The 14,608-nt window shown below is 47.2% G+C and overlaps 1 protein-coding gene across 1 annotated transcript in view; it reads right to left on the minus strand.

The window, feature by feature from the left end:
- Positions 1-12,836, minus strand: part of ESYT1 (extended synaptotagmin 1) — a 122,177-nt gene extending 109,341 nt beyond the window's left edge. Inside the window, exon 1 of the mRNA XM_056562314.1 lies at positions 12,030-12,836. Coding sequence (XP_056418289.1) covers positions 12,030-12,314 — 285 coding nt within the window. The 5' untranslated portion in view covers positions 12,315-12,836. The remainder of the gene's footprint in view (positions 1-12,029) is intronic.
- Between the last annotated feature and the right edge of the window lie 1,772 nt (positions 12,837-14,608).

Consider the following 14,608-nt stretch of genomic DNA (forward strand, 5'->3'; position numbering starts at 1 on the left):
ATGCGACAGAATCTGACGCACAACCCGCCAAAACATGTCGGGTTTGCAATAGTAAATGAGGGCCAATAAATTTCACGTCCTATTGTACTTGCAGGGCCATACAGATAAACACAGAGGGCAGAATTCTGGATTCATCTTGTGATGGTGGGAAACTGAGATGAAGGCCGCTGTGTTTGCCTTGTTCCCTCAGCTCTTCATGTATGACAGGAATGTGACTCAGAAGAAGGGGGGAAATATCTGAAAAAATGCCAGCAGAAGCAGAAGTCCATAAATGTCCATGTAAGAAGGGAAAGCTTGTACGGACACAATAAAATCCTCACACAAGATAGAGGGCTGACAGCAATGCTCTACAACGAGGACTGTATAAAAGGACCGCATAAATAGTAATTCCATAACACTATATGATCAGAAATCCCACCGAAAGCCCCTAATACCTACAGTGAGCTGTAATAAAGTACAGCCTTATACTTCAATGTACGGACCAGCTGTCCTCACACTTCTAATAATACATTTACCAGAAAGATAAGGGTATGTGCACACTAAGGGAAATGACAAGGAACATTTCCTCACCAAAATTTTGGAGCTATAATCCTCCATCGTCTCCACGCTAAACAATAAAGTAGAATTGGCGCAGGACGTGGCAGATTTAGACCAGAAATACAAAGCCCCACTGACTTCAATGGGATTTTACTTACATCCCCTCGAGAATTAAAGGGGTACTCCAGTGGGGAAATTTATATTTTTTTAAACAGATTTGTAAATTACTTCTATTAAAAAAAATCTTAATCCTTCCAGTACTTATCAGCTCCTGTATACTACAAAACTACAACTCTGGGCATGCTGTGAGTTTCAGTTTTGCAACAGCTGGAGGCACCCTGGTTGGGCAATGCTGCTCTAAGCCATGTAGACCTTTCAAAAGTATTTCCCTATCTCAAGGGAACCCTAGCACTGATGGCTAAAAGAAGTGTGGAGTGAAAAAGGGAAAAGCATTCAATTCCCAGGTTCTGGCCAAGATATGCTTTGCCTACCCACACACAAAGCGGCTTTGGGCTGCATGTTATAGGTGCTGAAAATATGACCGCTAGTACCATCCTCCACCCAGACGTGATGACCCAGGCTCGGAGGACCCCAGAAACCCAAACACCAATACAGTGAACCCCCTCCAAAAGACTACTTCTTTCTTTCAGAAGACCAAGCCCATCCAAGACCACTTTTTGTTCACTGTTGGGTGGTCATTTTAAATATTTTTTTTCAAATATAGCACCATTCTGCTTTATTAGATGAAAACACAATATAACTTTGGTGATCAGAGCCAGACAGCTACTCAGAAGAAAAGGCGGTGATCCAGCAATGTGAGAAGATGTCCGTCTTTATTCGAAATCCACAATAAAAGCAGGTACAGCAACTGTTGGCATGTCACTAGACGCATTTCGGGCGCATGCGCACCCTTCATCAGTGATGCCCAATCTTAGGAAAGCGTTCCGTTATATAGTATGCACAGTGGGAGGAGAGTTTCCCAACCAATCAACTGCAAATTACAAGCGGAACACCTGGGACAGGTAAAATACCTAAACTATCGTTTCAGTATACAAATGCTAAAACATAGTAATAAAACAAACCCCGGTGATACAAGTATGGTAATGCATTGCAGTGGTACAAATATGTATAGATATATAGCAGACAAGCGCCTAAGAATAAATGTATCTAATTTACAACCTTCAAATGCATAGAAACCGCATTGTCTGAACAGGAAGCAAGACAGCTACTACCAAGGCTTACAAAGTCATGGGATGTATCAAGAGAGGCATAGAGGCTCGTGACCAGGACATAGTTACCTCTGTATAAATCATTAGTCAGACCACATACGGAGTATTGTATCCAATTCTGGGCATCTGTATACAGTGATCCCTCAACTTACAATAGTTTCAACATACAATGGTCTTTTCTGGACCATTGTAACTTGAAACAAGACTCAACATACAATGCTTTGAAATCTGCGAAACGTGGTGGAAGAACCAACCAATCAGAACGGATATTTCACTGGTAAAACCCCCTGTGCATGCACTGACTGGTGTCTGGTAGCGCCCCCTACAGTACAGGGAGGTATTACATGTTCTGTACTCTTTACCTGTGCCAGGGTTACCTGCTCCTTTGGACACCAGGCGGCTCCATTTTCCTTTTTTTAGGACATTGCGTGTTCTGTATAGGACCCTGAAGAAGCTTCTGTCCTCTACATAGACCAGTGTTTCCCAAAGAGGTTGCCTCCAGCTGTTGCAAAATTACAACTCCCAGCATGCCCGGACAGCCTTTGGCTGTCCGGGCATGCTGGGAGTTGTAGTTTTGCAACAGCTGGAGGTTCCCTGCTTGGAAAAAACTGACATAGACAGTGATTTACAGCTCCCAGCAGATCTTTCTTACTTTTATATGTAAGGATTTGCTTTATCTAGATTAGTTATATACTTATTCATCTTTAATCCTCACTTTTCCTATTTTTGAATGACATTTTGGTGGCTTCAGAACCAATTACCAGGTTTCCATAGTTATGGTCTCAACATACGATGGTTTCAACATACAATGGTCGTCCTGGAACCAATTAATATTGTAACTTGAGGGACCACTGTATAAGAAGGACATGGCTGGACTGGGGAGTGTGTAGAGGAGGGTGACAGTACAGAGATCTTTGGAGATCTTTTTTATACCTAGGCCGGTAACCATGACAAGGGGGCATCCTCTACGTCTAGAGGAAAGAAGGTTTTACCATCATCACAGACGGGGGTTCTTTACTGTAAAAGCAGTGAGAGAATGAAACTCTCCGCCACATGATGCTGTGATGTCTGACTCAATAACAAGTTCAAGGGGGGGCCTGGATGTTTTTCTAGAGAGTAATAATATTACAGGTTATGGATACTAGATTTATGTGGATAGAATGTTGATCCAGGGATTTATTCTGATGCCATATTGGGGTTGGGAAGGAATTCTTCCTCTGCCATAGGGCAATTGGCATCAGTCTCATGGGGTGTTTTGCCTTCCTCTGGATCAACACAGTAGGGTTTCAGGTTGGACTCAATGGACTCTTGTCTTTTTTCAACCTTACAAACTAGGTTACTAAATGAAGCTATTTGACAGACCCTATGATAAAGTATGTCACAAGACAAAAAAAATAAAAAATTATCCACATTTTGAAGTACCAAGACTCGACATTCCTTTCCTATCGGAGCACTCCAGGCCTGGAGCACCTGTAATGCCCATACATGCTCTTATTTATCTAAAAGGATGAAAAGAAGAAAAAAACAAGACCTGGTGTCAAAATGTATTATTGCACATTTGTTATAAATTGTGAAATTATTGGGTGTCACTTTGTAAAACGGAACAACACAACGCACAAGGCAGTGTGCGGTAAAATAAAGGGGCAATCCCGGCATCTTGCACTGTAGGATATAGTAGGAGTCCAGCATTATCATACTGGTGGGGCTCTGACGAGCACCCCCACAACCAGCTGAAGTAGCACCAGGTGGCCTTAACCAGCCTAGCGGTATTCCCGAGCGTGACTCGGGGTTAATTTTCGCTGCTAGAAGCGGTAACCCCGAGTCACACTCGGGGTAGAATTGCAGAGTTGCTGTGCGGGCTGCACAGTATATCGCAAAAGCAATCAAATCGCGATTTTTGCTTTTTGCGATATAGTGATGCAGCCCCCGGGAAAATATGTGATTATCTGCTCGGGTCGGCTCCCGTTGCGGGGGCCGGCCAGAGCAGGTAATGACAAATACTAAAAGTCAGTGTTTCTCAACCAGGGGGCCTCCAGATGTTGCAAAACTACAACTCTCAGCATGCCCGGACAGCCAAAGGCTGTCCGGGCATGCTGGGAGCAGTAGTTTCACAACAGCTGGAGGCCCCCTGGTAGAAAACCCTGAACTAAGTGTAAAAGTAAGAAGGAAGAAAATAAAAAAACCTTTTGCTCACCTAGTCCCGGTCCCTGAAGATGTCGTTCCCCTCCGTGCGCTCTGTTCACTGCTCTATTCATCTTACAGGACCTTTCCCTTTTCAGCCAATCACAGGCCGCAGTGGTGTAAAGCCTGTGATTGGCTGAAGGGGAAAGGACTTGTTCTGCAGCAAATACACTAGGTTTGAAATCTGGCCGGCAAACCTAATGTATTTGCTGCAGGACAAGAAGGTGACAAAGGGGGGAATGTGACACAGGGGAGAATGTAACAAGGGGGGGGGGGGGGGAATGTGACAAGGGGGGGGGAATGTGACATAGGGGGGAATGTAACAAGGGGGGGGGGAATGTGACAAGGGGGGGGGAATGTGACAGAGGGGAGAATGTGACAAGGGGGGGGATGTGACAGGGGGGAGGAATGTGACAAAGGGGGGATGTGACAGGGGGGGAGTGGAATGTAACATGGAGGGGGGAGAAGGTAACAAGGGGGGGGGGAGAATGTAACAAGGGGGGAATGTGACAGGGGGGATGAATGTGACGGGGGGGAGAGTGTAACAAGGGGGGAGAATGTGACAGGGGGGATGAATGTGACAGGGGGGGGAGAATGCAACAAGGGGAGTAATGTGACAGGGGGGGAATGTGATATGGGGGGGGGGGGAAATGTGACAAGGGAGGGGGAATGTGACGGGGGGAGATGTGGAATTTCAATGCAAAAAATTGTACCGCTTTTGGTACAAATTTCCAGACGGAATCGTACCGCTAGGGAGGTTAAAGTGCAATTCCAATTACATCTCTCCGGCATCAGGATCTTTTTTTTTTTTAAAGGGTACTCCGCTGCTCAGTGTTTGGAACAAACTGTTCTGAACACTGGAGCTGGGAGCTTGTGATGTCATAGCCCCCTCATGATGTCATGCCCAGCCCCCTCAATGCAAGTCTATGGGAGGGGGCGTGACGGCTGTCACGCCCCCTCCCATAGACTTGCGTTGAGGGGGGCGGGGCATGACTTCATTTGTGCTATGACGTCACGTGCTCCTGGCGCCGGCTCAAGCTTTAGGAACAGTTTGTTCCAAATGCTGCCAGCAACCTTAAAAGGGGTACTCCACCCCTAGACATCTTATTCCCTATCCAAAAGGGGGACAGGTATCAAAGAATTTACACCGTTTTTGTGTGTAAATTCTTGCGGAAATTTTTTTTCCATTTTTTTTTTGCGTACATTCTGATAGAGCATTTCCTCCTGATGTCGCGATACGGGGTACCTTGGAGTGACATCTATAGTAGGCACGGATTTATTAACTACTTACTTTTCCTTTACACCCAAAAGTTTTCCGCAAGTACCTTTTTTTGAACACAAATATAAGCCATCTCGGACTTGACGTAGTAAAATGCTCTAAATCATCGATTCTATTTTTCAGAGAGTGGATTGAGGAGATTACTATATTTGCCCGCAAAATATTAAACTCATTGCGCTTGATTGCTAAATTTAGCTCTTCTGCGCATAATTTAAAATTCGGCAAAAGGGGTAGACTGCTTCTACCAAACACAAATAATGATACATGTCCCCCATATGTCTAAAAAATAGGGCTATGGTGGATCTATTTTCAGTAGAGATCATAGAGGACACGTTACTTCTAGGCTCATGACTATGAGTAAGGACTGTTTCAGGCCAAAATGTGTTAGTCCACTGTAGGTGCATTTTCATATCTATGGATGTTGCAGTTTGTTTTGGACTTTTCAAGTTTATTTATTTAATAGAAATAAATTAAAGTAGAAAACTTTTAATGTGTTCCGGTCCAAGTATTTCTTATTCGAAGGAGAATGCCGTGCACTACAAGTCCCAGGTGTGCTGAATTTTTTTCTTTCTATTCAGGCACTATCTATATCAGTGGTCTCCAGACTTTGGAACTCCAGCTGTTGCAAAACTACAAGTCCCAGCATGCCCGGACAGCCGGAGGCTGTCCGGGCATGCTGACACTTGTAGTTTTGTAACAGCTGGATGCACCCTGGAAGGGAAACACTAATCTATATTATAAAATAATCCTAAAATCTTTTAGTTTTCAGTCTGACCACTAAGGTTAAAATAAGCTAAGACTTGTACTGTCTATTATGATAAGGAGGAGACTGCTGGAAAGTGATCTGTGCAGCATTACAAGGAAAGGTGACAGCAGTAGATAGAGCAGACAACAGGAGCTCAGCCTCCCCTCCCCTGAAGAACAACCTCTGTACGGTTAATTATTTTACTTATTAAAAAAAAAAAAAAAAAAAAAAAAAAAAAAAAGGCCTTCTGAAAAATAAAAGCAGTAATCTGATTGGTTGCTATGGGCAACTGTGCTACTTTTTCCCCAAAACAGGTTTTGATAAATCTCCCCCATTGTGTCTATGTCCATGCTGTAAAGCAGATGACTAAATGCTGTCAAAAACAGCTCAGGCAAACAGAGCAGATCCATGACGGGGGCCACCAAGTGGGCACGATTACAGCCAGGGCAGACGGAACTAGAAGAGGATGGCTCCTGCCCAGGGGCGTACAGTGATCCCTCTACTTACAATGGCCTCAACATACAATAGTCTCAATATATAAATGGTCTTTTCTGGACTATTGTAACTTGAAACCAGACATACAATGCTACAAACAGTCCAGATCTGTGAAACGTGTCACTGGCTGGAAGAACCGACCAATCACAATGGGCATTTCACTGGTAAAACCCGTGTATTATTGAAGTGCATGCACTGAATGGGTAGCGCCCCCTACAGTACATGGAGGTATTACATGTTGTCTACTCTTTACCTGTGCCACAGTTAGCTGCTACTTTGGACACCAGGCAAGAGCAGCTCCATTTTCCTTTTTAGGACATTGGGGAAGATTTATCAAAACCTGTGCAGAGGAAACGATACCCAGTTGCCCATAACAACCAATCAGATCGCTGCTTTGATTTTTAACAAGGCCTCTGCAAAATGAAAGAAGCGATCTGATTGGTTGCTATGGACAACTCAGCAACTTTTCCTCATGACAGGTTTTGATAAAACTCCCCCATTGTGTGTACTGTACAGGACCCTGAAGAAGCTCCTGTCCTCTACATAGAGAACTACACCTCCCAGCAGCTCTTTCTTTTATATGTAAGAATTTGCTTTATCTGTATTAGTTATCTACTCATTTTTCTTTAATCCTCACTTTTTCCTATTTCTGGATGACATTTTGGGGGCTTCAGAACCAAACCACTGTATTTACAGGCCGGCGGAGAAACCTTTCAAACTTCATATCTTCACCATCACTGCCAGCAGGAACATCTCCAGGGCATGATGAGGAAGAAGATTTTACTATTGTACAATCTGATGACAGGTTCCCCCTTAAAAGGGTTTTTTCCATCTTTGGTGCAATACAGTGACCCCCCAACCTATGATGGCCCCGACATATAATGGTCTCTCAGAGGCCATCGCATGTTGAAGGCAGCATCAATATACGATGCTTTTGTATGTCGGGGCCATCGCATAAACATCCAGACTGCTTCAGCTGCCACCGGATAGCCGTTTACGGTGCCCCGTGTGGTCCGCTGACCATCACTTACCTGTCCTCGGGGCTCTGGTGCATCCTCTTCGGGATCCCCTGCATCGTCGGCGCTCTCCATAGTCGTCATCACGTCGATGTGCACGCCGTCCCGTCATCCAATAGAAGCGGCGTGCATAGCGGCATGATGGCGGCGACGGAGAGAGAGGATGCCGGGGAAGCAGAGGCCTTGCCGGAGCGTCGGGGACACCACGGGGACGCGGCGACAGTGATGGAGGGCGACATCCAGGGCAGCGGTGACACGCGAGTATAACCTCCAATACCAGTGGTCTTCAAGATTCGGACCTCCAGATGTTGCAAAACTACAACTCCCAGCATGCCCGGACAGCCAACGGCTGTCCGGGCATGCTGGGTGTTGTAGTTTTGCAGCATCTGGAGGTCTGCAGGTTGTAGACCACTGTCCTATACTTTACATTGCACGGATCCCTCAACATACAATGGTTTCAACAAACGATGGTCCATTTGGAACGGATTACCATCGTATGTTGAGCGACCACTGTATTGCTAGTATATAGAGATGAGCGAACTTACAGTAAATTCGATTCGTCACGAACTTCTCGGCTTGGCAGTTAATGACTTATCCTGCGTAAATTAGTTCAGCCTTCAGGTGCTCCGGTGGGCTGGAAAAGGTGGATACATTCCTAGGAAAGAGTCTCCAGACCACCGGAGCACCGGAAAGCTGAACTAATTTATGCAGGAAAAGTCATCAACTGCCGAGCCGAGAAATTTGTGACGAATCGAATTTACTGTAAGTTCGCTCATCTCTACTAGTATACTCCAGAGATGGAAGGCAGAGAATGCCATTGCATTTGATGTACATGCTAAACCAATCAGGCTTCTCATCCTGAGTTCCCTGCACAGTGGTGACCAGATCAGTGACGGTGATGCAGTGATCCACCATAACTACAACCTCTATTCTCCGGTAAAACCTCTGGAATCCCCACTGATTATGAGGTCATAGCACATCATGGTGTAATACAGTTAGTTACTTTATAAGATGGGTATACCCCTTTAAGAGTCTTATACACTGACGTGCCGTTATTGGTTTTCCATATGATTACTGTACAATGATAAAGCTATAGACGGACCTCCCTACGCCCTACAAGGAGTGGAGAGGTGACCCTGACCCTTGTTCAGTCTTCTGATCGATAAATGGCTAAAGTCCCTTTCTATTGTTAGAATAGTCTTATCATAAAATGTTCTCTTTAGCTTTTTTGTGCAATTCCCATCCTCCTTTTCTGACCATCTGGGCGATAGAAGACACAACCCGATACATGTAATGTTATCAGCAACAGAGGTATTATTCAGACATGAAGAATAGATGCAACCGTGCCGCCCCACCCATAGGGTGACATTCACATCACATCCCTGACACGTATAGATGCTAAATTCTCCCACAAATGCCCCTACTATAAATATGTCGGCATGAGTGCCAACCACAATGGGCATCTATCCATCCAATCCCATAATGTGCCGTGCCTGTGAACACTGCAGAGACTTCTATGTCCACGTCTGATCTGCGGATATTGATCTCTACAGAATTATTCCTTCCATTATCATTGACTGTTTCAGGGACATAGCCAGTCCCATCTGGGATCAGGACAGTCTGGTGTCCACTTACTGACATTCATTCATTGATTCTAACATTCACTTAGACCAGAATTCCCTGACCTATGGCCCTCCAGCTGTTCCGAAGGCTGTCAGCGCATGCTTGGAGTTTTAGTTTTGCAACAACTAGAGGGCAGCAGGTGGGGAATAGACCAAAAGACGACAAGAATTAAACACTATGCCACCAAAAACCCTAAATGTGATGTTCATAAAATTGTGACGTGATCTAGATGGGCACCCAGTACACAGCCCCAGAGTGATGGACACCCATTACACAGCCCCAGAGTGATGGGCACCCAGTACACAGCCCCAGAGGGATGGGCACCCAGTACACAGCCCCAGAGTGATGGGCACCCAGTACACAGCCCCAGAGTGATGGGCACCCAGTACACAGCCCAGTATGATGGACACCCAGTACACAGCCCCAGAGTGATGGGCACCCAGTACACAGTCCAGTATGATGGACACCCATTACACAGCCCCAGAGTGATGGGCACCCATTACACAGCCCCAGAGTGATGGGCACCCAGTACACAGCCCCAGAGTGATGGGCACCCAGTACACAGCCCCAGAGTGATGGGCACCCAGTACACAGCCCCAGAGTGATGGGCACCCAGTACACAGCCCCAGAGTGATGGGCACCCAGTACACAGCCCCAGAGGGATGGGCACCCAGTACACAGCCCCAGAGTGATGGGCACCCAGTACACAGCCCCAGAGTGATGGGCACCCAGTACACAGCCCCAGAGGGATGGGCACCCAGTACACAACCCCAGAGTGATGGGCACCCAGTACACAGCCCAGTATGATGGACACCCAGTACACAGCCCCAGAGGGATGGGCACCCAGTACACAGCCCAGTATGATGGACACACAGTAGATGTCCTCAGTGTGATGGGCACCCAGTACACAGCCCAGTATGATGGACACCCAGTAGATGTCCTCAGTGTGATGGGCACCCAGTACACAGCCCCAGAGTGATAGGCACCCAGTACACAGCCCAGTATGATGGACACCCAGTAGATTTCCTCAGTGTGATTGGCACTGCCTTAGTATGATGGGCATAGAGATGGGCAGCCAGTACACTTCCCCAGAATGATGGGCACCCTAGACAGCAGGATGAGCACAGAGATGGGGTGCCGTATACAGCCCTAGTATGAAGGCACAGAGATGGGCACCCAATATACAGCCCCATTATGATCGGCACCCAGTACACAGCCCCAGTATGATGGGCACAGAGATGAGCACTCAGTACACTGCCCCAGTGTGATGGACATAAAGACAGGCAGCCGGTACACAGCCTCAGTATGATGGGAACAAAGATGTGCACCCAGTATGATGGGCACAGGTTTGGGCCCCCAGTATGATGGGCACAGGTTTGGGCACAGATGGGAACCCAGTATGATGGGCACCCAGTATGATGGATACAGATGGGCACCCAGTATGAGGGGTACAGATGGGCACCCAGTATGATGGGCACAGATTTAGGGACAGATGGGCACCCAGTATGAGGGGTACAGATGCGCACCCAGTATGATGGGTACAGATGGGCACCCAGTATGATGGGCACAGATTTAGGGACAGATGGGCACCCAGTATGATGGGTACAGATAGGCACCCAGTATGATGGGTACAGATGGGCACCCAGTATGATGGGAACAGGTTTGGGGACAGATGGGCACCCAGTATGATGGGCACAGGTTTGGGCACCCAGTATGATGGGCACAGGTTTGGGCACCCAGTATGATGGGTGCAGATGGGCACCCAGTATGATGGGCACAGATGGGCACCCAGTATGATGGGCACAGATGGGCACCCAGTATGATGGGCACAGATGGGCACCCAGTATGATGGGCACAGATGGGCACCCAGTATGATGGGCACAGATGGGCACCCAGTATGATGGGCACAGATGGGCACCCAGTATGATGGGCACAGATGGGCACCCAGTATGATGGGCACAGATGGGCACCCAGTATGATGGGCACCCAGTATGATGGGCACAGGTTTGGGGACAGATGGGCACCCAGTATGATGGGCACAGAGATGTGCACCCAGTATGATGGGCACAGAGATGAGCACTCAGTACACTGCCCCAGTGTGATGGACATAAAGACAGGCAGCCGGTACACAGCCTCAGTATGATGGGAACAAAGATGTGCACCCAGTATGATGGGCACAGGTTTGGGCCCCCAGTATGATGGGCACAGGTTTGGGCACAGATGGGAACCCAGTATGATGGGCACGCAGTATGATGGATACAGATGGGCACCCAGTATGAGGGGTACAGATGGGCACCCAGTATGAGGGGTACAGATGGGCACCCAGTATGATGGGCACAGATTTAGGGACAGATGGGCACCCAGTATGAGGGGTACAGATGCGCACCCAGTATGATGGGTACAGATGGGCACCCAGTATTGATGGGCACAGATTTAGGGACAGATGGGCACCCAGTATGATGGGTACAGATAGGCACCCAGTATGATGGGTACAGATGGGCACCCAGTATGATGGGAACAGGTTTGGGGACAGATGGGCACCCAGTATGATGGGCACAGGTTTGGGCACCCAGTATGATGGGCACAGGTTTGGGCACCCAGTATGATGGGTACAGATGGGCACCCAGTATGATGGGCACAGATGGGCACCCAGTATGATGGGCACAGATGGGCACCCAGTATGATGGGCACAGGTTTGGGGACAGATGGGCACCCAGTATGATGGGCACAGAGATGTGCACCCAGTATGATGGGCACAGAGATGTGCACCCAGTATGATGGGCACCCATTATGATGGGCACAGGTTTGGGGACAGATGGGCACCCAGCATGATGGGCACAGGTTTGGGCACAGATGGGCACCCAGTATGATGGGCACAGGTTTGGGCACAGATGGGCACTCAGTATGATGGGCACAGGACTCACCCAGGAGGGCAGCTCCTTCTTGCTCTTGAATATGGTGTGCGCTGTGATCTGCTCCTCGCTCTCCAGGGACTCGCAGGCTATCTTGAAGCTCGCCCATTTGTTGCTCCGTGTAGTCTTCCAGGACAAGAACAGCACCAGCCCCAGGACGACAAACACTACGCTGAACCCCAGGTACCCGCACAGGTAGACGGGCAGTAAGAGCAGTAGCCTCTGCCCCACAGCCCACAGGATGGCCACCAGGTCAGTGCCCGGGGCTGGAGCAGGGACGTGCTGGGCATCGGACATGGTGAGGATGATGAGCCGCAGCTGTGCACTGTACACACCACCCTGCCAACCGCATACCACGTCCCCGTTACAAGCGGCGGTGTTTGGATGGGCGTGGCATCGCGTCACGTGAACAAAACGGGCGGGGTCAAGATCTCAATCGAATGAATTAGACGAGTCTGAGATGGAGGCGGTGTGCGGGGAGGAGCGGTGACCGTGCGGACTGGCGGGGATTGTCTGCGCACTAGGCTCAGTATGGAGAGTGGTCTGTGAACCAGAGGATGTCTCTATAGCCGCAGCTTGTACACTAGACATGGGAGGCTAACGATTAGAGAATTTTGGCCCGGCGGGGCTACCGTAGTGCCAGCGGATTACTGATAAGCGCATGCGTGGGCGTGAGACCGGCGGTAGTTTGTGTGGGAGTACGAATGTGTCCTCCAGCTATTAACCCCTGGACGCAGGAATTTTTCATTTTTGCACTTATGTTTCTTCCTCCCATTCTAAAAATCATAACGCCTTAATTTTCCACCTCCAGACCCATATAAGGGCTTGTTGTTTTTGTACTTTGTAATGACATCACTCACTTTACCACCAGATCTACAGTGAAACAAAACAAATTATTTGTGGGATGAAATTGAAAAAAAAAAAAAAGTACGGCGTTTTGCAACTTTTGGGGGTCAGTTTCTACGCAGTGCACCTTTTCAGTTTCACATTATCTTTATTCTGTAGATCCATACGATTAAAATGACAGCCAACTTATACTGGGTTCATATGTTTTGTTTTACTAGTTTTAACCACTTAACGACCACGGTTATAAATGTCAGTGCACCAGGTTGTACATTTATGTCCTATACATGACTGCGAGCATCGGAGCAATGCTCGGGTAATGGACGGCAGGCCCCTGCTGCTGATAGCAGCCAGGGACCCGCCAGTAATGGCCAACATCTGCGATCACGCGGATGTCCGCCATTAACCCCTCAGATGCCATGATCAATATAGATCCCAGCATCTGCAGGTACAATTTCAACTGATCTGAACAGCCGCGGGGATCACACCAGCTAACATGGCGGAGGGAGGTCCCCTCTCCCGCCTTCCCGGCATCTTCTGCACTGATCTGCCTTCCAGCAGACCAGAGCAGAAGATCGCTGATAACACTGATCAGTGCTATGCATAGCGCCTAACAGTATTATCAATCAAGTGGCACATAGTTCAGAAGCACAACTACCCCTGTTAAACCCTTTTCCTAAGTGGACTCCGCTCTTTAACACTGTGCAGGTGTGTAATATCCCATGCAGTCGAAATCAAGACCGTCAAATATGTAGTGGAGAGAGAAAAAAAGGGACATCACTCACCGGGTTTGCAGTGTAAAAAATTCCTTTATTTTCTTCGGTGCATTAAAAGGGAGTTACATCGGACGGTCTTCCAGGGACGCAGCTAGTCAGCGTGGTGCTGGGTAACAGCTGTTGTGCATGCGCCGGGGGGGGGGGGGGGGAGATCCTCCAATCAGACATCTAATCCCCTATGGATAGGGGATAAGATGTCTAAGGCCGGGACAACCCTTTAAGGCCAAAATGGGCTGTGTCCTTAAGGGGTTGAAGACTGAGGGTATCAAAAATGAAAAAATCTTGTAAATATTTGTTGCACTTGTCTTGCACTGTTGATAACTGATTGTCACACAATTCAGAAACAGTGTAAATTAGATTTCATACATGTCACTTATAGTATAATATTGTACACGTTATTAATCCTGCTGTGCTTGACTTCGCGCCGACAATGCACGACACCCACCTGCCAACACTTGTAAATACCTGTTAGTGGACCGCTGACTATTTTGTGTGTTTATTTGGAAAATTAAAGTACCGTAATCAGTATAATTTTAGCTTTATTTTATACAACAGATAAAACATGTATTAACATTTTCTTATCGTCTATTTTTTTCTTTTTGCTTCCTCCGGCTCCTTATTTTTATTCAATGCCTATTCCTCATATGCATCCAAGGCTACTTACCACCTCCCTGGATCGATCCAAGAGGGCAATATCGCCAACTTTTGAATCACTGCTATAGACATTGAAGGCTATGGACATCTCTGCACTAATTTTTTTTCTTCCTCATTGCAAAATTACATTTTTTTGACATAGTCTTCATAAGAAATTTTCAGCAATTTAGCCGTTAATAGTACAAAGATTAGATAAGTCCATCAGTCAGTATCTATATATATATATATATATATATATATATATATATATATATATATATAAAACTCAATGTGTGTGTGTGTGTGTGTATGTTCCAGCATCACGTCACCAAACGGCTA

The sequence above is a fragment of the Hyla sarda genome, chromosome 2, assembly GCF_029499605.1.
Source record: "Hyla sarda isolate aHylSar1 chromosome 2, aHylSar1.hap1, whole genome shotgun sequence".
Lineage (NCBI taxonomy): Eukaryota > Metazoa > Chordata > Amphibia > Anura > Hylidae > Hyla > Hyla sarda.